Source organism: Dryobates pubescens, chromosome 12, assembly GCF_014839835.1.
Source record: "Dryobates pubescens isolate bDryPub1 chromosome 12, bDryPub1.pri, whole genome shotgun sequence".
Classification (NCBI taxonomy): domain Eukaryota; kingdom Metazoa; phylum Chordata; class Aves; order Piciformes; family Picidae; genus Dryobates; species Dryobates pubescens.
In genome coordinates this window covers 25,016,617-25,038,148 of record NC_071623.1, presented here as the reverse complement: position 1 = coordinate 25,038,148, position 21,532 = coordinate 25,016,617, and the positions used below count along the sequence as shown (strand labels likewise).

At 42.0% G+C, this 21,532-nt stretch overlaps 1 protein-coding gene across 3 annotated transcripts in view; it reads right to left on the bottom strand.

The window, feature by feature from the left end:
* The window catches only part of APP (amyloid beta precursor protein), a 212,352-nt gene that overhangs the window by 47,507 nt on the left and 143,313 nt on the right, over nt 1–21,532 (bottom strand). For 2 of the 3 annotated variants that reach the window (XM_054166112.1, XM_054166114.1), the window contains 3 exons: nt 18,009–18,142; nt 8,118–8,192; nt 7,288–7,446 (listed from right to left, as the gene is read on the bottom strand). In XM_054166112.1, the coding sequence (XP_054022087.1) occupies nt 7,288–7,446; nt 8,118–8,192; nt 18,009–18,142 (368 nt within the window). The remainder of the gene's footprint in view (nt 1–7,287; nt 7,447–8,117; nt 8,193–18,008; nt 18,143–21,532) is intronic. The other variant, XM_054166113.1, reaches the window with a different exon arrangement.

Here is a 21,532-nt window from a genome sequence, read left to right as displayed (position 1 = left end):
GATATTTAGTCAGAAATAACATTGGCTGTTGGCTGGCAAGAAGCTTAAATCCACAGTCTTATGGCACACACTCACTACTGAGGCAAATGCAGACAAAAATAAGACGACACCAACACATGTAATACAGTGTGCAATAGGAAACACAGGGTGAAGCAGTGCAATTGCTACCATTACATGCTGCTTCTGATTATTTCAAGTACACTGTCATACTGCTTGCACCCATGAAACTCACTTCAGATGAACTCCTTTTAAATCCCCCCCTTGGCAGATTTTTTACTTAAAGCACAGATCAATTTGTAGCCCTTTTACAAGATATCATGACAGGCCAACAGACATGTCTGTTGATACTTTTGTTAGTTTAAAATCTTGTTTATGCTGGAGAATATTGTCAAAGTATTATTTTGTATAGTTCCCATATGTTGGAACTTGCATCTATTTAATACTGTTAGAAGGGGCACAGGTTTGCAGTCCACGTATGTGGTCTACCTAGGTTGACAATATATTGCTAAAGGGTTAGTTTTCTACTTACCACTGCAGAGAATATGACCTGTCTTTTATAGGGAAGACAGTTCTTTCTGTGAATATAAATATATACCATGGCAAAAGTACAGACCTGTACTGCACCCCTGACTTGAAAGCTTAACATGGTTCCAGCTGTACAAGGCCCAAGTCCAAATGAAGCAGAAAACGTTGATGGCTCCTTAGATTTCTGGTGGTGAGTTCCAGCCACCCTGACTGTGTAATCCTGTGCCTTTATTTCAGGTGGCATCAGCATCAAGGTAAGGTCATTGCCATAAAGGAATCACACATGAGATCTAAAATGTCTGAAAATCAGTTTCTAGGAAGTAACATATCTATGCATATATTATATGCATATATAAAATGCTTTTATTTCTGTTTATACATATATATGCATGAAGATGCCCCTCCTAAATTCTACATTGATTCTAGCCTACTATTTCAGATTTTAAGGCAGTGATGAAACAGTCAAATTTCATTTAACTTGGAAAATGTAAGCATCTAAGAAAGTTTCAATTGCTACAAATACAACTTACACAAAAATCATACTAAATCACTTCTGTGTATTTCAAGCACCACCTCCTGGCTCTGTGCCGTGGCACTTCCATTGGAAATTCTCAGCTGGCTTGTCATTTTGATCAAAATTCTCTCTAAATCAGAGAGGAAAGTTTCCCAATGCTGTATTGTGTTAGTTAATCTTGCCTGTAGAGAAAAATCAATCACTGGTCCTTTCTGATTACTGCTCTGGCAATGTGCAACAATGCCTCTTTTCATACACTTGTTAAGAATACCTGATTAGAGAGGTGTTTTACCTGCTCTGTTACGAACCTGTGGGTCAAGTTTGGCACAGAAGCAGCAGTTAATTTGAAGAACATTCAAGAAAGGCTGGCTAGGATTGATGCAAGACTTTTAGTTCTGGGTGAAGCACAACTAAACTCCTATCCAGCTGCCTTTCATGCAGAGCTAAAGATGTCTTCTCATAATATTTGCTAATTTTAAAGAAAATGTGTTAGCCTGCACATCACAAATACGTGGCTGTAATGGTACACTTCCCTCTTTTTGTCCTCCCAGGAACCTTTCCTGGGGCAGAATAAAATGAAAACATTGTTTGATTCTGTCTCATTATTTGCTTTTTGCTGGATTTGAACTTAGTCAGCTCTGACAAGACAAATTTGGTTTCTGATCAACCTTTCAAGCGAATTTGCATTTGAGCTATAAAGGACCTGCCAGGATTTTGCAGAATTTAATATACACTTGGAACTGTGTGGCAGTTTTAGGCTGATGCCTAGGGAATTCTCCACAGATCTTGAGTAGAAAGTGATAGAATGTAAATAAATTACCACTGGATGAAAAGAAAAATAATAAGGTCTAAATACATATACATACACACAGAATTAACCACATTGGAAAAGACCTTTGAGATCATCCAGTCCAACCTATCACCCATCACCATCTAATCAACTAAACCATGGCACTAAGTGCCTCATCCAGTCTCTTTTTAGACACTTCCAGTGATGGTGACTCCACCATCTCCCTGGGCAGCACATTCCAATGGCCAATCACTCTTTCTGTGAAGAACTTCTTCCTAACATCCAGCCTAAACCTCCCCTGGTGCAGCTTGATCTGATAGCTAACGTAAAGTTAGTTGTATAAACTCTTTCTCTGTTCTTCTCTCTAGCAGATAATAGCTGGTAGCTGCTGCTGGCTTGCTCACCTTGGCTGTGTTTCTTTTTTGTGGCTAACTACTAACAAGCTACTCTCTGCTTTTTACTTCTTTCTCTTTCCCTTGTCCGAGGAGGGGGAAGAAGGGGAAGCTATTGGTAGCCTCCTGGTTTTGTCCAGGGGGGAATTCTTGTGTTGTTTATGAGTTGTAAATATTGTATATTTTGTACACAGTCATTGCATTTCATATTTCTAGATTGCAGTTTTGCTTGTAAATACAGCTTCATTTGCTTCCATCCCACTGAGCTAGTTGGGTAATTTCATTTTGGGGGGTAATTCTCTCAAATTAGTTGGGGGGTAATTTCCACCCACCACAAATGGTCTCTTCTGTCTTTAGTTTGCTCATACTAAAAATCTACCAGCAAGCCTAAGGTGTATGACTATTCCATATGCTCAAGCCCACAGGCTAGGGAGAAAATAAGGTAGTCTGGTTTTATTTACATAAAAGCCTCAGTAGCTGCTGGAAAATGGGAGTTAGGTGGCCATGTTTCTTGAAGTCTAACTTGGTTTAAAAGCAGAGTTGAAATCCATGCTATTTCTCCAAATCTTACAAAATGAAGTGTATGTGAGAAATTCCACAGCTGTAATTTCATGCATTTGGAGAAACAGAGCTAATGGGTGGAGTACTGGAGCTGGACTGCTCTTTCCTACTGCACAGGAGGATTTTTATCACTTGATCAGCATCAGCGCTTTGGCCTGCCTCCAACTGCATATTTCCACAGCAGCCTTGTTGGATTCAGGAAAGGCTTTGAGCTTCTCAAACACGGAGGCACCAAGTAAGGGCTCTTCTGCAGATCCTTCCTCCATGTACAAACAGCCAAAACTCAGCTAGTTCAGCCTGTACTGTGCTCTCTCTGTATGAACAGACACTGCTCCCATAGCAAAAAAACCACCACACCAGAGGAAATTCTGAATGCAGCAAGAAAAAACAACACAAAAACACATGGCAAAAAAATTTACATGGTTAATGTACATGCTAGTGCTGATCTCAGTGATCCTCCTCTGCTCAGTGATAATCTGCATTTCAGTGAAATTATGTTGAATTAGAAAGGAAGCATTTTAAACGGATTTTAATGATTATATGCTCCCTTTAATCTATGTGCAAAGTAAGGAGGTTAATTAATTACCTCTCAAAGTTATCCTGTACATTTCCTCACTCTGAAACCCTTTATTTCACCACTAGGAGCTGGATTTCTTTTCTGCTTATCTCTGTCACTGGCTTCCCACAGAGAATGTGCCTCTCTTATCAACAAATATTAAGCAGGGAGACCTAAATCCAGCAAAATTCGACATGCGTGTGAAAGAGGGAATAAAAACAAATTACAGAATCAATCTGCTCAGAGAATGATGGATTGGAATTCCTCTCTTTAACTTGCAAAATGAAGGGGAAAATTTCCAACTGTTTTAAAAACTAGAGGCATATTGGTTCCAGCTGCCACTAATCCTCCTTTTCTGTAGTAAGGCCATCAAGCAGGATGAAACAATATGGTATTTTGACACTGGATACTGAACAGCTGCACCCCATTTTCAAAGGAAACAAAAATTAGCAGCACAGCTAAGCTGCACCAGGAATCAGGGGCAAGGATCAAATTTTCAATTTAGGGGCATTTGCTTCTGAGAGCAGAACAACAGGAAAAATACTTGGTTTTGCTCAAATTTATTTTCTAGTAGACTCTGAAGCTCGGCAATTTCATCTCTATATGCTCCCTTGCTGCCCAGAGTAGTACTCTGAAAGCACACCTCTGACACTGGCATTGTACAGCCATCTGCCTAACCCCTGAAAAAAGCCTGAAGTTAAAGATTTTGGTCCCAGGGAGGAGTTCTTCATAAAGGATTCACAGACTTTTGTAGGTTTAGGTGAACAGTGCTGAAAACAGCTGATTTTCTGGACACGTACAAGAATGCCATGACTACCCTACTGGCCCAGATCAAAGGTTCTCCTAGTCCTGCATCTTGCTATTCTGCAAGAAAAGCCTCTTCCAAGGGAGCAAGGTAAATGATGACACAGCTCACACAGCCTTCCACCTTCCCTCTGTCCACAGCTCTGGAATTTTCTGAGCTGGAGGAAGTTTCTCTGAGCTCCCCTGAAAAGCCTACCTCTGGAACACAAGCACCGCACAATCTGCATGTGTACAGAAAACAGGAGTTCCCAGGGGATCAGGATTTCATCGCTCAGAGAATTGTGCCTCACATCCACGATCAGTCTGATGACACCAGAAGTGCCAGATTCACTGCATCCCTACAAGCAAAGACTGGTTATGGATTTCTAGACATCCAAGACTAAAATGAAATCTGGCTGCTTCAAGTGGTCTGCCAGGAGCCAAAAAAAATCTTGAGGGACGTTCAAATTCAAGTACAGGGCAATATGTCCAAGTGATTACACAGCACATGGGAAACACTGTTTGCATACACATGTATCTGCATACATATGTGCACACACCAGACTTACAGGGATGATCCCAGCTGTGTGCAGAAGACATGGCACCTCAATAAGAAAAGCCTATCTTGTTTTCCAGTTTAAACCCAAATTCTGCCCTTACAACTTTAGAGAAAGAGACTCCACCACTTTAAATATTCAGAAGGTACTTTTGTGGGAAGCATGTAATTTGATGCAGACTGTGGAATGAGGTTCTTAAAAATCTTTTTGGAGAAATCCAGGAAAACCTCCTTTTTGTGAGGTTACTTAACAAATCACCAGTAAGGTGATGACTTAGTCTCCCAAAGACACCACAACTGCATCAAATGTACTTCTATTCTACACAGGAACTTCCAGAGAGAAAAATAGCTAGGGTATCAGAGTTGAAATTTCCATTAATCCCATTTTCTCTTTGGCCAGGCAGCCACAGTTTGGACTCACAATATTCACATTTCTGGCTCTACATCCTGCAAAGCAGTTAGTGGACTGGATGAACTCATTAGGTCATTCAGCTCCCACCCAGCAATCACTCCTCAGATTTCATCCTCTGCCCCACAATAAAACGAATCCTCCTGCTGAATTCAAGGTCAGTTTTATCATGCATTTTGGCACACATCTGACCAGCAGGTCAGGGGCACAGAAACAAAAAGTTCAGAGAGAAGGACAACAGGACCAGTAAGAGTGGCAAAGAAACCGGTTAAAGATGTTATTCTTTAAACTGATCCCTCCCATCAGTTTTGAGATGAGCCACCATTTGGCAGTATCTTCATGCTTGCTGCCTTCTCCTTTCAGAACTGTTCCCTATCACAGGGACACAATATAGGATGCATCTCTTTCTTTTAACAGTACCTTCAGAACTTCCCCTGGAGTCATGTATCAAACAGTGTTCTTTGACACAGTCTTTCAGACCTGATGCTCTCCCACTGACACAGGAAATGTATTATTAATTTAAATGTCCTGGGAGCTGATTGACTACAAGAAACTTCAGCATAAAATGCAGTTTTTTCTAGTCCCAAAGTCAGTGTAAACATTTCTGCCCCTTAGCGTTATGCAGCTGAAATTCACTACCCGCCCCCACCCCGAGCAGAGAGGTCATCTGCATTCCTCAAACACGAACAGTTGAGCTCCCTTGTGCTAAGAATTAAGTTGCACATTTTGGCATCTCTTGAGTCTATTCTGCTGTTACGTGTGGTCCTCACCTGCACCTTTCACAACCTTAAATATCTGCAGAACTCAGCTGTCCACACACAACATGAAATCAAATTATTTTTCTGAGATACTTTACAGAGAGGATTACATCTGCATGAGGCTCAACTTCACAGCAACGGCCAGTTGGCTAAAGCCAAACATGAAATGGCGTCTTAGGTAAACCATCTGAAACCACACCACAAGAGAACACAACCTGCAGTCTATGCAGTCACCTCATCCTCCTCGGTTATGAGCCAGCGACTCCAGTTTCCTAAAGGAAACTGCATCCCAGTCTGTAATTTGATAATCTGTCTGCTGATGAGACACTCTAGTTCAAGCCCTTCACTACTTTCACAACAGTCAGAGATCACCAAGGTGCTCTAGAGGTTACAATATCCATCTCATGCTCAGACCAAACACCACCCTCCAGTAATTTTACATGAACCAGCTTCATTTTCCATAAATTACTGTGTTGCAAAATACAGATTAGCTCTTCATACAACTACTTTGAAGTCACACATTTACCTAAGGAAAAGATTTGTCTTTGACTTGGCACAGAGTCAAAACAACTGGGTTTTGCAGCATGGGGTGGAGAAAAAAGTTTGATGATGGTAAAGAACTACAATGATGATCATTTTCCCATGCTCACTAAGATTTCTCTGCAGAAGGAAATTTACTTAAACATGTAATTTTAACCAGGTTAGCCATACTGATGTAATTCTCTCTGAGGCCAAATTCAGGATCTAATGGCTACATCTTACACTGCTGATCCACAAATCTTGTAATAACCAAGTTTCCTCTTCCTCAAAAGTGTTAAGAAGGAAGACACAGAAGAATTGACTCCTCCCACAGTGTTTGTGCAGATTCTCTTCTCTTGGAAGTCACAGACCAGTTATTTTGGTATTGAATACAAACTTAATGGATATGGAGTCATTAAAGATTCCATTCAGTTCACATTCTGAACTTAGTGTTCACACCCATCACTTTCAACAGAGACAGCTCTGAAATGCTGGTGGGCTATCTTCATATCATTCAACAATCCTTCACCACATATCTCACAGTTCAACCAACAAAACACAAAATCACAACCACCCTTATTCTTAAGCTCCATCTTGACATGGTGAAGTAACCTACTGTGCAACACTGGAGGGACACTTTGTCATCCTTCTGTAGGATCTGTGAACAGCTACAATTTCTGACAACCAAATCACTTCTACATCATTTGCTTAAGCACCTTTATGTATGTATAGGTATGTATGAGAGGGGTGTGCTTGTGCCTACATTTATGCACATGCTCCCAGACTAGTTGACTGCTGTAGTCGCTTTTGCATAAGAACACGCACTCACTACTCCACAGCCAGACTGTACCTGGGCACACCTTTTTTCCCCAGGAAGACTACAGAGATTTTGACACAGCTGAGAGCATGTGATACTGCACTTACTCTGGGTGGGACAGTCTGCAGGGCTGTGATATAGTTCTCCAAAGCAATGCGGCGACGGTCATTCAGCATGGCTTCCACTCGTGCCATATGAGTCTCCACCAGCTGTTGCCTCTCATTTGCTGCTTCTTGTTCCAGTGATTCTACTTTCTCCTGGAAATGCTGAAAAAAGCATCCATCACAAACAAGAACAGTGAAGAAAACAGCAGAGACCAACAGGTATAAACACCTCCATCTGCAAATCACCATTGTTAGTGTAGCTTGGCTCCCAGGAACTCTTAACACAATGCAGCTTTTACTGATTTAAGTGGGAACTGCTGACATCATGTCTTGCTGGAACATATGGCTGTACTTTATTAATCTAATATAATATTCCTGACATGCTCAGTACAACCACCAGTGAATCCTTCATTTGACTCCCCAGACAGTGGTTCAAAATGGTACCTAAAGGAGGGTGGACTTCAGCAAGTGTATGATCCACGGGATGAACATGGCTTCATGAACAAATCTACGTGGGGAAAAAAATATTACATTCCAGCCTAAAATTTGAAAGAGGCCATGGTAACCAATTCTCACTGAAGGCAAATCTAAACTCCAGCAAAATGCCACCCCTCCATGCAGTCATATGCAATGCCCTGCACGGCTGTTCCAAGGACTGGTTGCAAAGTACAGAGGCACCCAGCAACCACTAACAACTGGAAACAAAAATAGCAAGAGCAGAGAAGAGCAGTAAAACCTCATAGAAACAGGTTTTAAAATGATACCACACCCAGCACCCCTTACACTGGAACTGCAGCCCCAGCTGGCAAGGTTGTGGTTGTGTTTTGCTTTACCTGGATGACAGCTTTCTTGTCGGCCTTTGGCAAGTTCTTTGCTTGGCGTTCTGCCTCTTCCCACTCTCTCATGACCTAACGAACAAAACAAGGAGCATGACTTTCATATTCTCCTCTCATCTCAGGGCTTAGCAACAGCCAAACACTGCAGCTCTGACAGTCATCTTTTTATATTCCCCTCCTCCTTTTATCTCTATTAAAAAAGCAGTTGCATTTAACAAAGGTAGGATCCTGTTATTAAATCAAACAAAGACAGTACTTTTATGTCTGAACATTGTGCCAAGCTCTCACAACTCCACTGGGAAGCGGCAGAACTGTTCATCAGCCCTCAAGCGAGTGAAGTGGTGGTCTCTATGGGTGAACACGCCAGCCCCTTTTCATCTTAGACAGAAAGCAAACCACTTCCATCTATTGTATGTCCCTGGCCAAAATGAATGAATTTCAACTCCTGTAAAGTGACACTTCTTTTGGTACCACAAAAGTGTTTACATTTATTTGGACTACATCACTGGTCTTTGAGTAGGGCAGATCAAGAATTGCCCTGGCAATTTGTGCTAGTCTGTCCAGTAACAGGTGTCCAATACTTCAAGAATCGAATCACAGAATCATTCCAGTTGGAAAAAGACCTTCAAGTCCAACCATCATCTAACTCTACCAAGTCTGGTGCTAAACCATGTCCCTTAATATCACACCTACACATCTTTTAAACACCTCCAGGGATGGATTGGTGATGGGTTGGACGCGATGATCTTGAAGGTCTCTTCCAACCTGGTTTATTCTATGTATTCTATTCTATGTATTCTATGTAATTCGACCACCTCCCTGGGGATTAAGTTTCAAAGCTGATAAACTATTCCAGTATTTGATTTGATTAAATATATAGAATCTATCTCAAGCACTAAGATGACAGAAAAATTATGTAGGAGAGCTTTCAATACTGTTCTTCCTAGCAATGTGAAAAGCCTTCTTCTCCTGTAACACAGGGTAGTATTTTCCTAGTCAGGGAATGAGTTAACTTGCTGTCCCGAGCATCTGAAACCTTCTCATGATAAACTTAGGGCCTTCCCTCATTTCAAACCTCTCCCCAGACAGCACATTTTGAGCAGGAACAGTTGCTCTCACAAATAAGTGACTTGTTTATTTGAAGGATTAGCACAACGTCAGAAGAACACAGAAAGAAGAAATCAGGAAGCAATTACTCAAAATGAGCATTTCCTTCTCCCTAAACCCCACACTTTGATGCCATTTCACAGAAACAGTCAAACATGCCCTTTCTAAAGCAAATTTTAGGAAAGCTCCACATGCACAACTGAAATGTTACCAAGACTAACACTAAAGGCAGGACAAATGAGATTTGCTGTGTCTCATGTTTGCAAACTGGGCCTCCACCACTCTGCTCCTACCTCAGGCTCCCCGGTTTTCCCACATAATGGACATTGCTAATCCAGCTCCTTGATGGACACAGCAGAGAGCACTGGGGACACCTCAGTGTGTCTGGTTGAGTCTGTGCTTTTGAATAAAAACCACACACCACCAAACTTGGGCTCAAAGGAGATGTTTACAGGGCTTGGTAGCCCTATGAGGAGAGATTGAGGGAGCTGGGGTTGCTTAGTCTGGAGAAGAGGAGACTCAGGGGTGACCTTATTGCTCTCTACAACTACCTGAAGGGGGGTTGTAGACAGGCAGAGGTTGGTCTCTTCTCCCAGGCAACCAGTACCAGAACAAGAGGACACAGTCTCAGGCTGCGTCAGGGGAGGTTTAGGCTGGCGGTTAGGAGGAAGTTTTACACAGAGAGAGTGATTGCCCACTGGAATGGGCTGCCTGAGGAGGTGGTGGGGTCGCCGTCGCTGGGGGTGTTCAGGACGAGGCTTGACAGGATGCTTGGTTGTATGGTTTAGTTGATTAGGTGGTGTCGGATGATAGGTTGGACACGATGATCTCGAAGGTCTCTTCCAACCTGGTTAATTCTATTCTATTCTATTAAGTAACATAATTCCCTCAGTCCTACATAGGGTTGTAGACCCTAATGATTAACCAGCGTGCAGACATCTGCACTCAAAACTGACTAAACATAGAGGATTTTTTTGTCAAGTTTTCATCTTCCCTTAGCCCAAAACTTGGGAGTGTATTTCAAGACAACAATAATTCAGTTATAGTAAAAACAGATCAACTATCAGTGAATTTACTTATCTGTAAGAGATTCTGGCCTCAAGAACAGGCAGGAGAGTTGTGGGAATATTTTGGGAAGCTAATGTGATGTGAAAAGCTTTAAAGTAGGAAATTGTTTTGTCTGCTTCTGGGATTCACTGCATGGTTAGACAGCAGTTGTGAGCACAAAAACATGAAGTCAAGCACTTGGAAATCACAGTTTTAACTGCGCTCTTTTAATGGGAACTGTAAGCTGAAACGATGTCCCAAGAATTGTACTACAGCCCACGTAAACTGGCAGCCTAAAAGTACCTCTTCAATTTACATTATCTTCCTATTAGACAAACATGCATTGATGTGCAAATTGTAGCTAAGCTCTAGGGAGGTAAGGAACCCAAATTTTACAAGGAGACATGAAAATTCATTTACAAGGGGTTGTAGGAAGCAGATGATGACAGAGAATACGATGCAGAGCACACTAAAGTTACAGGCTGCCTCACCAGCAGTTACTCTTCCAGTACTTTAGCAAAGGAGATTTTATTACTTCTCTGACAGAGCAGGACTAGAAGATATGAATTGACAGCACAATTTAAAGCACCATGATGTGCTATGGGAATAATTTAACAATGCTCAGAGTGCTGCTGTGTATTAAGTGCACATTAGGTATTCATCCCTTAATTGTACGCTTAGGACAGATGATTGTGGTGCCCCCCAAAACACTTAATTCATGCATAAAGGCAGCACATTCCCAGAGACCTGAAATGTCTCAAGCTGCACCAGGGGAGGTTTAGGCTGGATGTTAGGAAGAAATTCTTCATAGAGTGATTGCCTGTTGAAATGTGCTGCCTGGGGAGGTGGTGGAGTTGCCATCACTGGAGGTGTTTAGGAGGAGACTGGATGGGGTGCTTGGTGCCATGGGTTAGTCGAGTTAGATGGAGTTGGACGATGGGTTGGACACAATGATCTCGAAGGTCTCTTCCAGCCTGGTTTGTTCTATTCTATCTATTCTATACAGAAGACCCAGAAGTTATGGCATTCATTCAAGTCATAAGCTGCAATAATGTGCTCAAGCTTGAGCATTGGCATAGGTTAGCAGCTTTGTTTTTCTTCTCCCTCTTCTCCTTTCATGTCTTCAAATCACATCTCTGACATCTGCTCAATATGTTTTTTCACTCTGGATGAACAGTTGATGAGTTTTCAAAACAACAGTTCCCTTGCAATCTTTATCCCCCAAACTAAGCCTCTGCTAATCCATGCGATGAAAACAAGTATTGTAGGTAATGTGATAAGGAGACCTCTGGCTGGACCAGGTCTCACTGCCTGTTTCATTTTTCTAAACCTTTTAAGGCATTGAAGGCAGGGTGATAAACTGGCAGCCTACACAGCTAGCTGGGAGGAATGTAAATTACGGAGACTTCGGAGTTCAACCTTGTTGCAACCACAGCGTGCCTTGTGAAATAAACAGAATGACATGACTGCCTGCAGAACAATATTCACTATAAAGATTGCATACTGAGTACTGATTTTGTGCAATTGAGAAGATTCCAATGGTTGAAAGCATCTCTGTGTGTATGCTAGCTAACTGAAGATACAGCTGCCCTACAGGAAGTCATGCCACCACCCAAACTTCTGCTCTCACTGAAGGTCATTGCTTTTGACAATGATGAGTCTGTAGCACTCTGTAGGAAACCAAAGAGGGGGGAAAGATTTTGCCAAAATATGCAGGTGCAGAAAAAGGCCGAATTTGGCTTCTGTGCACTTACAAACCTGTTCTCCTTCATTGACAGCACAGACCTATCTAAACCACAAAGATTTATAGCACTTCAAGGCTCGGTGGCTTTGCACATGAAAACTGACAACTTCTGGTTGAGATGTAAGAAACAAGCCATTTCACAGACAAACTTCTTCAGAACTCAAGACTTAGTGCCTGGCAACTCCTTTTGAAACTGGGCTGTAGGGGACAGCAAGAGGGAAAGGGAAGTACAGAAACTGTCACTCATTATTATGAGAAATGCTACAAAAATCTCATTATACTGAAAATGGCAGAATTTACTCTCATTTTTTACACAAAGGCACAGAACCTCTTCAAAGAGCCTGCAATACAACTCAGTGGGGTTCTCCTAAGCTGACAGTTCTAGGGAAGGAAAGAGCTCTCACACACAAAATAATAGAGATGGTGCTATCTAGGGTCCACTCTACTATTATTTAGCATCTTTTCTGAGGCCATGGACAGCAGGGTTGAGTGCACCCTCAGCAAGACTGTGGATGACACCAAGCTGAGTGATGTGGTTGATACTCTACAAGAAAGGGATGCCATCCAGAAGGACCTTAGCAGGCTTCAGAATTGGACTGAAGAAACCTGATGAAGTTCAACAAGATCAAGTGTGCAAGGTGCTGCACATGGGTCAGGGAAATTGCCAACATCATACAGGCTGGGCAATGAGTGGACTGAGAGCAGTCCTGCGAAGGACTTAGTGCTGTTGAAGGATGAGAAACTGAGTCAAAGCCAGCAACGTGAGCTTAGAGCCCACAAAGCAAATAACACCCTGGGCTGCATCAAGAGGACAGTGGCTAGCAGACTAAGGGAGGTGATTCTCCCCCTTTTCTCCACTCTCATGAGATCCCACCTGGAGTACTGTGTCCAGCTCTGGGTCCCCCATTGTAGGAAAGACACAGACCTACTTGAGCTGGTCCAGAGGAGGGCCATAAAGGTGGTGCTTCAGTCAGAGGGCTGGGAAGACCTCCCCTATCATGCCGGGTTGAAAGAGCTGCTCAGACTGGAAAAGAGGTTTCAGGAAGACTTTATGGGGCCTACAGGAAAGATGAAGAGGCACTCTCTATAAGGAGGTGTAGATATATGACAAGGGATAGCTCTTTTAAACTGAAAGAGGGTAGATTTAGATCAGACCACAGGAAGAAATTCTTTACACTGAGGGTGGCAAGACACTGAATGACTTTCCCGGAGGAGCTGTGGATTCTTCCTCACTGGAAGTCTACAAGATCAGGCTGGTCTAGTGGAAGGTGTCCCTGCCCATGCCAGTGGGGTTGAAACTAGAGGATGCTTATGGTCCCACAAGTACTAAAAATCAGCTGAAGACTTCTCCAGGATGTTTGCACTAGTGGCATATGCTAATATAAAAAATAAAGAAAACAACATCTTCAACATAATGTCAGCTCTGTTCAGAGTGATTCAGCACTGCAGAGTTTTCAGATGCTTGCTTTGGAGATTAACTTCCAAGAAGTAAGAGTATTCTAGGGGACAACGTATCATTAAATTCCTACTGTAAGTATTGCACATGCTATGATTCCTAAAATACTGTGAACAGCCAGGGGAAGAATAAATTTAAGGCCCAAGGATGTCACAAGACGTTTGAGAAAAGTGTATAAATATAATGCTCCCTTGAGTAAGGTTCAGGAGCTGTTTCTACCAGGCTGTTTAATAGCAACTATTTAAGGGAGGGAGCCATACAGGAATTAACAAACTGGAAACAAGAAGAGGGAAATGAGAACTGTACCAAAATAGGAAACAAGAACCACGGCATCCTTCAATCAGTTAGCCTAACCTCTCCCTGTTGTACATCAGAGAACAGCAAGCAATTAGAGGCCAGACATGCAGCACTGAATACCTGTCCTGTTTGTGTGGGAATGTAGCTTTGCTGTTATTTGAATTGCATCATTATATTGGGGGAAAACCTTAAAATTGGAGGCTGCCCAGGAAACTTCAGCAGCCAAATGTAGCCCTTTCCTAAGCCTTGTTGCTCCAGGTGTGTGCAAGACATAAAGGCAGTTACAGCAGGGTTAACTTCCCCGTTTCTCCCTCACTTCTGTGTTGTGTGAAAGTAACACACAAAAAATCTGGGTTGAGATAAAAAGTTCTACTGAGAAAAAACAGATAGTTAATAATAATAAAATGCACAATTACCTTAGCTTAGCCTATCTGCAGAAAAAGTGCAGTGAGATGCAGAAAAATCCCCCTGCAGAAAGCGGAAAACAGAGAGCTACCCAACTCCCACTCATCTCACCACCATTCCTGTGGGAAAAGAGCCAACACCCAAGAAATCCAGAATCCAAAAGCAGCAGCTGGAACAAGGAGCCTGGCATGTTACAATCTGAACTTCAAGCTCCATAATACTTTGCTCCAGCCTGCACTTTCATTTTGAAGCTAGCATGACAGCAGCATGGGCTTGAGTGTCAGCAGCAGATCCAGCTTAACTCATGTCAGCAGTCTAGATGGATGGACACCTAAGAGCTGAAGGGATTAGAAGTCTGAAACAGAGGTGCATCAGGTCACTGAACTAAAGAGCACAGACTCCCCTAATAAGAGAATCTTTTAAGAACTGTGAACTATGAACTCACACAAACACCAATACAAATTGGGTCTCTGCCTGTGTACAACAGGAAAAGAAACCAGTTGTCACAATTTCATGGTGAACTAAGGGAAATATCAGAAAAATACAGAATACCAGCATTTGCCCTGATTATATGTTTTGCATGAGATATTTAATTTCCATTTCATTTTTCTTAAATGATAAATTGCCCTACTTCTTAGATGATTACATTTTAGCTGAACCAGAATGAAGTTTTTTATTAGTTAATTTGCTGTTGCAAAATCAAGCGTGCATCAAATCAAATGCTGGTTTAAAACTAGTTGCTGTGAGGAGAGGCTGAGGGAGCTGGGGTTGCTTAGCCTGGAGAAGAGGAGGCTCAGGGGAGACCTTATTGCTGTCTACCTAAAGGGAGGCTGTAGCCAGGTGGGGGTTGGTCTCTTCTCCCAGGCAACCACCAACAGAACAAGAGGACACAGTCTCAAGCTGTACCAGGGGAGGTTCAGACTGGATGTTAGGAAGAAGTTCTTCACAGAAAGAGTGATTGACCAACTGGAATGGGCTGCCCAGGGAGGTGGTGGAGTCACCATTGCTGGAGGTGTTTAGGAAGAGACTGGATGGGGCGCTTGGTGCCATGGTTTAGTTAAGTGTTGGGCGATAGGTTGGACTCCATGATCTCAAAGGTCTTTTCCAACCTGGTTAATTCTATTCTATTCTAATCTAAATAAAAGTTATCTGGGTGTTTTTGTAGCCAAACCAACTTATGTATGATGCTAACCAAGACTAAAGAACAGTCTTGACAATTTTCCTAAACCAGCTGGGTTTTTCTACTTATTCTCCGTAAGATCTTTAACTTTCAAAGCAAATGAAATGTTAACTAGGAGAAGCTAGCTCAATGTTGTACACAACATTCCTCATAGAAAGGAAAATTAATTTTTAAAAACTTAGCTAAGTCTCTCCTTCAAAGCTCTGCAGGGGTTCTGTCTACTTCGAGACATACAGACTTTAAAGCTGTGATTTCATAATTACCTTAAGCAAACTAAAAAGACCAAAGGTATGTTTTTCCTCACGTACCTACTGTGCTGCTGTTTCCCAGGAGTGATGCAGCTTGCTGAACTGGCCAGAATTGGTTATTTTATTTATTTTTGGAAGAATGACATTGCAGTGAGATGAGGGAGCTGACCTGTCTCACCCTGTCGCTGTATGCTCATTAGTGCTGACAGGAAGGATGGCTGGGGATGTGCTAACAAGGGCAGAGCACGCAGCAGCACCAGCATGATCTTCAGTCAAACCCTTCAACCACAGCCCTCATTTGTGAGGCTCTCCCAGATGCACATGGTGAAATGTGCAGCACATTTACACAGAGATTTTCTGATGGTGTGATATGGTGCCGTTAATTTTGTTGACCTGAAGAAAACCATTCTGTGTGTGATGCTTTCTGAGTGCCTGTGCATTTGATTAGCTCTTATCTACAGGCCATCAGCTTCAGAGAAAATACACACAGTTCACCTGAATGGTGCCTCTAATACTCAGTCTGAGAGTTTGGAGACAAACTTGAAACCACATGGAGAATATGAGGGCTGTTGCAGGGAACAGTCCTTCACTTCCAGGACATCCACCCCTGCAGTGCTTTTTTTAAAAAGGCTTTTTCAAGAGGAGGCAGTAAGAGAGTGAGGTCTACATTCCCACCATCCCTCTCCTTCAGAACCCCTCTGCTTCACCAGATAGATTGCATGCTTTTGTTTTCTCCCGATTCCCAACCCATCCTTCCCAAACAGTACTGCAGGCACAGAAGTTTGTCATGAAGACTGGGATGAGTCGGATGTTGAGTTGCTGGAACGTGTCCAGAGAAGTTCTTCACAGAAAGAAAGAGTGATTTGCCATTGGAATGTGCTGCCCAGGGCGTGGTGGAATCACTGTCACTGGAGGTGTTTAAGAGGAAAACGGATGAGGCACTTGGTGCCATGGTTTAGTCGATAAGATGGTGTTGGGTGATAGGTTGGACTTGATGATCTCAAAGGTCTTTTCCAACCTGGTTAATTCTATTCTATGCTATTCTAGACAGGGGCATAACACATAGGTGCCTCACAAACTGCTGCTCACCACCTCTTGATGCACCCCAGGCCTCAAGAGGAAAGCCAGTACCTCAGGCCAGCTCTGAGCAAAGTGCTGCACACCCAGACTCAGTGACACCGGCACCTTAGCCCCTGGTTGTTTTAATTAAGATGTTAATCTTCCAGAGGAAAGGAGAGCATAACACTTTAAAACACATTACATTAGCACTACTTTATTTAAGGAGGAAACAGTTTGTGCTACAACAAATGCTTCCCAAGTAGAGGCAGACAAGCACATATCTTCCTATATCTTAAGTGTGATACTCATGGCATGTGATTTGCACCAATCAGCTGACTGCTTCAGGAAAGATGCTCTGCTCTATGTCCTAGAAAAGTGCCAGGCACAGCTACAGTGCCAGCAGATGATGGGGACTTATTCGAAGAGCTTAATTTCGGGCCTACTCAGGCATTTTAGCACAGAGCTAAAGGTTAATGTGTCAGCAATAAACAGAAGTACTGAAAATGCAACAGGGGAACAAGGTTACAATGAAACATTAAACAGTTCCACAGATGTATGCAGCGCATCTGAATTGTACTACACTCGATTCCCTGCTTGTTCCAGCCTAAAAATGTATGCATCACAAGCTTTCCTTTAAACTTCTTGTATTTCTTCCTTTTGTCATTAGAACAGATCTGTGATGATTTTTTATTGGCATTGCACTTATAAACCCCATATCTGAGAGTGGGTAGCCCATCTTTTAGTGTTCAATAGGATTAAACCCAGTGTTTAGTTGAAGTTGGTTGAAGGGAAGAATGGATTGATTCAGTTGGATTTTGGTTCAGTTCAAAACCACTAATTTCCTCCCCTTTTCTTCAGGATCAGATGCATTTCCTATCACCTCAAGGCTCAAGACCATCAGAAGAACATATGCAAGTTTACATTAGCCCAGGGCATAGCCATGTTTGCCTACACATGGAGAACATAACTAATCACAAACAATCTCCCACAGCTACTACAAAGAATGACTAATATAGTGGTCAAGTTCTTCACATAGAAATAAGATCAAACTAAATATTCTTCCACAAAGATAAAAGATTTTTAACAGACTGTATCCCCCCCCTTTTCAGCCAGCAAAACTAACTGCAAATACTTGTGATTTCAGCTATGACCTCTCCATTAATTTATGTCCCTACCATTTGAATTCTTAGACGAGAATCAGTAAATGGTGATTTTACAAGACTGCAAATAGACAGGGCAGCTGGCTGAAGCCTTAGGAAATAAGACATTCAGAGACTCCAGGTATCTTATGACTTGACACATAAAACTCCCTCCCTTATTTAGAAGTAAAGAAATCTCCTCTTACCTGGGACATCCTTTCACGATGCTTAGCTTCAAGTCTCTCCTTGGCTTTCTGGAAATGGGCATGTTCATTTTCATCCCCAGGTGTCTCCAAGTATTTGTCAACAGCATCAGGAGTGCTAGCAGCTGTGGTAGGGACTGAGGTAAAATTTGGGGGCAGGGGAGAGGGAGGGGCAAGAAAAGCAGAATGTCTACTTTAATATGGGTAAAATTTAGTTGGACCAAGCAAGAAACATCTGTTGTAATTTCCAGCAGAAATTCATTCAACCTCAGAAAATGGAATAAAAATGTGGTTTAGGAATACATATGAGTCACAGAGAAAAGACATATAAATATATGAAGATTTGCCTTCCATCGCATTTTCTAGTCCAGGAGAAACTCTTCAGTGTGAGCAAAGTAATGTTACTGACACAGGATAGAAACTGCTGCCAAAGGAAAAAAATCCAATTGAGCATTTATGTTAAACTATTAAAAAACCCAAGCAAACAAAAAAAACCCAAACCAAGAAAAACCCCAAACTCAGAAGTACGTTGTTAGTCCCAATGAAACACATCCTTGAATTACAACAAAAACTTCAACCTAAACCCAAACTTATACATCTAAGATAAAATGGGAGGATAAGTCCAAAAGCAAAACAAATAGAACCTTCCCCCCAAATTAACACATTTGAGATACCTCTACATGCTCCCTCCAATAGGCATGTATGGCTTTGGCTGCTGTTGTGTAAATTTTGCAATGAATTTGCAATGAAGTTATTCACTGGACCAAAGGGAAGACCTTGCTTATCTCAAAAGAAAAGATTCTACGAGCAAGCAACCAACCAACCATAAAAAACACCCAACTGAGATGGCATAGGCAATGCAAATTATTACTCCTCCTACATTTCTTAAATGCTTCGTAAGTATTTAATTACAAGGTTAAATTTTGTAGCCTTGCAAACCTTGTTACTGAAGCACTGTAACAAACAGGCAGGAACAAATAAGCTTCCTGACAAGCCACAAGAATAAAATGCAACTTCCAATATTTTCAGCAGCTACCCTTCCAACTTCAGACCACCTAGTCTCTAATACTGTTATAAAAGCATATACATTGTCTTTCTTTTTAAACTCCTAGTGATAAGAGCCCATCTTTAATGACACCGTGGTTTGAGCTGGGGTGCAACACTACCTGCTGGAAAGACTGCAGTCAGTGTAAGCAAATTTCAAAACCAAACAACCATGGATCAACCAAAACCATTTCTGCAATGCTCAGAAGTATTTCTAAATATCTTTGCCTTTTAAGCACCAAATTAATTTAATCATTCTCTCTCCTGAAGCTGCAGTTATGTACAGTACATTTTAATTCCATTTAGAAAATGAAAAGAAAATTGTATTCCAAAGCATAAAAAAAATATAAGTATGTCAGCCCATGCAAAGACCATCCCTGCCAGGCTTCTGTTTCCTGACAGGGGTTCACCAAACACCACTGAATATGCTCCTACAACATTTAGCAAACCTTGCTGGATTTTCCTTACATGACTCAAATGTTTTTCACTACAAACTTGCATGAGATCTAACATTCACAATGTGTTGTAGCAACAAGATCCATGGTTTAATCAGGCTCGCTGTGGAAAGGACTCCTCTTGCTGCTTCTGCAGGACACAGCAGGGAAGGTCAAATGAGACACAGCACTGGAAGACCAAATGAGAGAGCACTCCAGTGCCATTGCCATTCTTCTCCACCTTTTATAGTTTTTTATCTTTTCTTTAACTTAACTGTGTATAAATGTGAGTGGAAAGAAGTGACAATCTATATAACTGCCCAATAAACTATGCAAACTTAGCCTTTAATTTATTGAACAGGAGAAAAGGTCACCAAAATTTGCATTGAGACCAGTTAAGCCAGCTGTACATTCAAAGTCTCATTTCCAAAAGCTCCTGTCTCACATATGTGGCCTTTACTGCCCAGATTTTCAGATGATACAGTTGCTTCCCACCAGGATGCTTGCTGGTGTGTTTCTGAACAGGTGAGAGTAGCAAATGCTGAGGCCTGAAAAACCCGATTTCAATGCCTGGTGCTGAGGACAGAGAACCCAGCCCCCTCCAGAAGCTGTGCAAAACCAAATGAAACACTATGCATTAAACACCACAGACCTGGCATACCTAAGACAGCCAGGTTGTGCCGGGGAGCATGACAAAAGATGTGGGAAGTACGTTGATATTCGACTGTGACCTGCTTTCTCAAGCTAACAATGAAGAGCGTAATGCTAACAAAGAGCAATACTGCTCAGGAGCAGTCTGCTATCCCTGACCTTGACCAAAAGGCCAAAGGTTGGTGCAATGTCACACATGTCTCTTCACTACATATTTCTGAAAAGGAAAGAGGGCTTAGAAATGGGCATGTGGACTGATAGGAGCTTAGAAGACTTGTTTCAGGGTAAGAAGGTCAATTAATTACACTTGTCTGGCAGGGAGTGGACTAGTAACTTGATTTAGAAAATCTATACTGAGCCAAGATTCCTGATGACAGCTTTATCAGAAAGAAACAACTGAGATCTGATGGTCAGAAACCAAAGGTAGGCAGAAATAAGCCTGGAAATACAGACAAAAGTGAGCCACGCACTTTCAGTAGTAAGTACAAATAAATGTGTCAGTCATGCAAAGGACTGATGCAAAGATACACTGATTAGCCCAAAAGCGGCCTGGAAAACATCTTGCTTCATCTCCTGAAACCCAGCCAGTGAACAGATGTGAAAGCAAGGGGTAAAATGGGTGTTTTCTCCCTCTCTGCCCACTGCTGGCAGGGGTCCATGCCCAACACCCATCAGAGCAGGCCAAGCTTGCGCAAAGTCAGCCTCAAGGACTCAGCCTGCATACCGCTCCTGGAATGTTTATGTGGTCGCTGGTGGCTGCAGAGACCAATCAACCGACCAACACTAACCACATCTCACTCTGCAAACAGAGACACTGTTTAAACTCTTGAAAACCAGGGAAAATTTTCATTAAGCAGGAGTTCAGTGCATACTTTAGGAAAATACTAAAAGGCGAGATGAAATGGTCACACACATTTTTGTTTGCTAACTGCAGTTCAGAGGTGATCAATTGATGAGTGGTTAGCTATGTGTGTATTACTCTTTTTTGGACAAAAAAATAACTTAAGTCTGCTTAAAAACAAATGACCCTTCCAGGTTTTCCTCCCTCTGTTTACAAATCCTGCAAGTGATATGTGACAACTTATCCACCTGGTATTAAAAAAAGCCCATAATTATCCCTGGCATGTTAAAAACCCTTTGTGATTACAACCTAAGGAGAAGCAATAGTCTACTCTTCCCAGGGAAAAAAAGTTACAAAAACACAGAGCCTCCCTTCTGCATAAAGCAGAAACATTTTATACTTCCTTCACTGCTGTTGGCGCAAAACCAATCCTAACTCTAATACAATTGGGAACTTTGTTTCTAGAGCTGTATTGAATGGTTTTTTTCCACAGTAAATTTGGAAGGTTTGGTCAGACATTAGTTACATGCAGGGATTCCTTAAAAAATGCAGGCAGA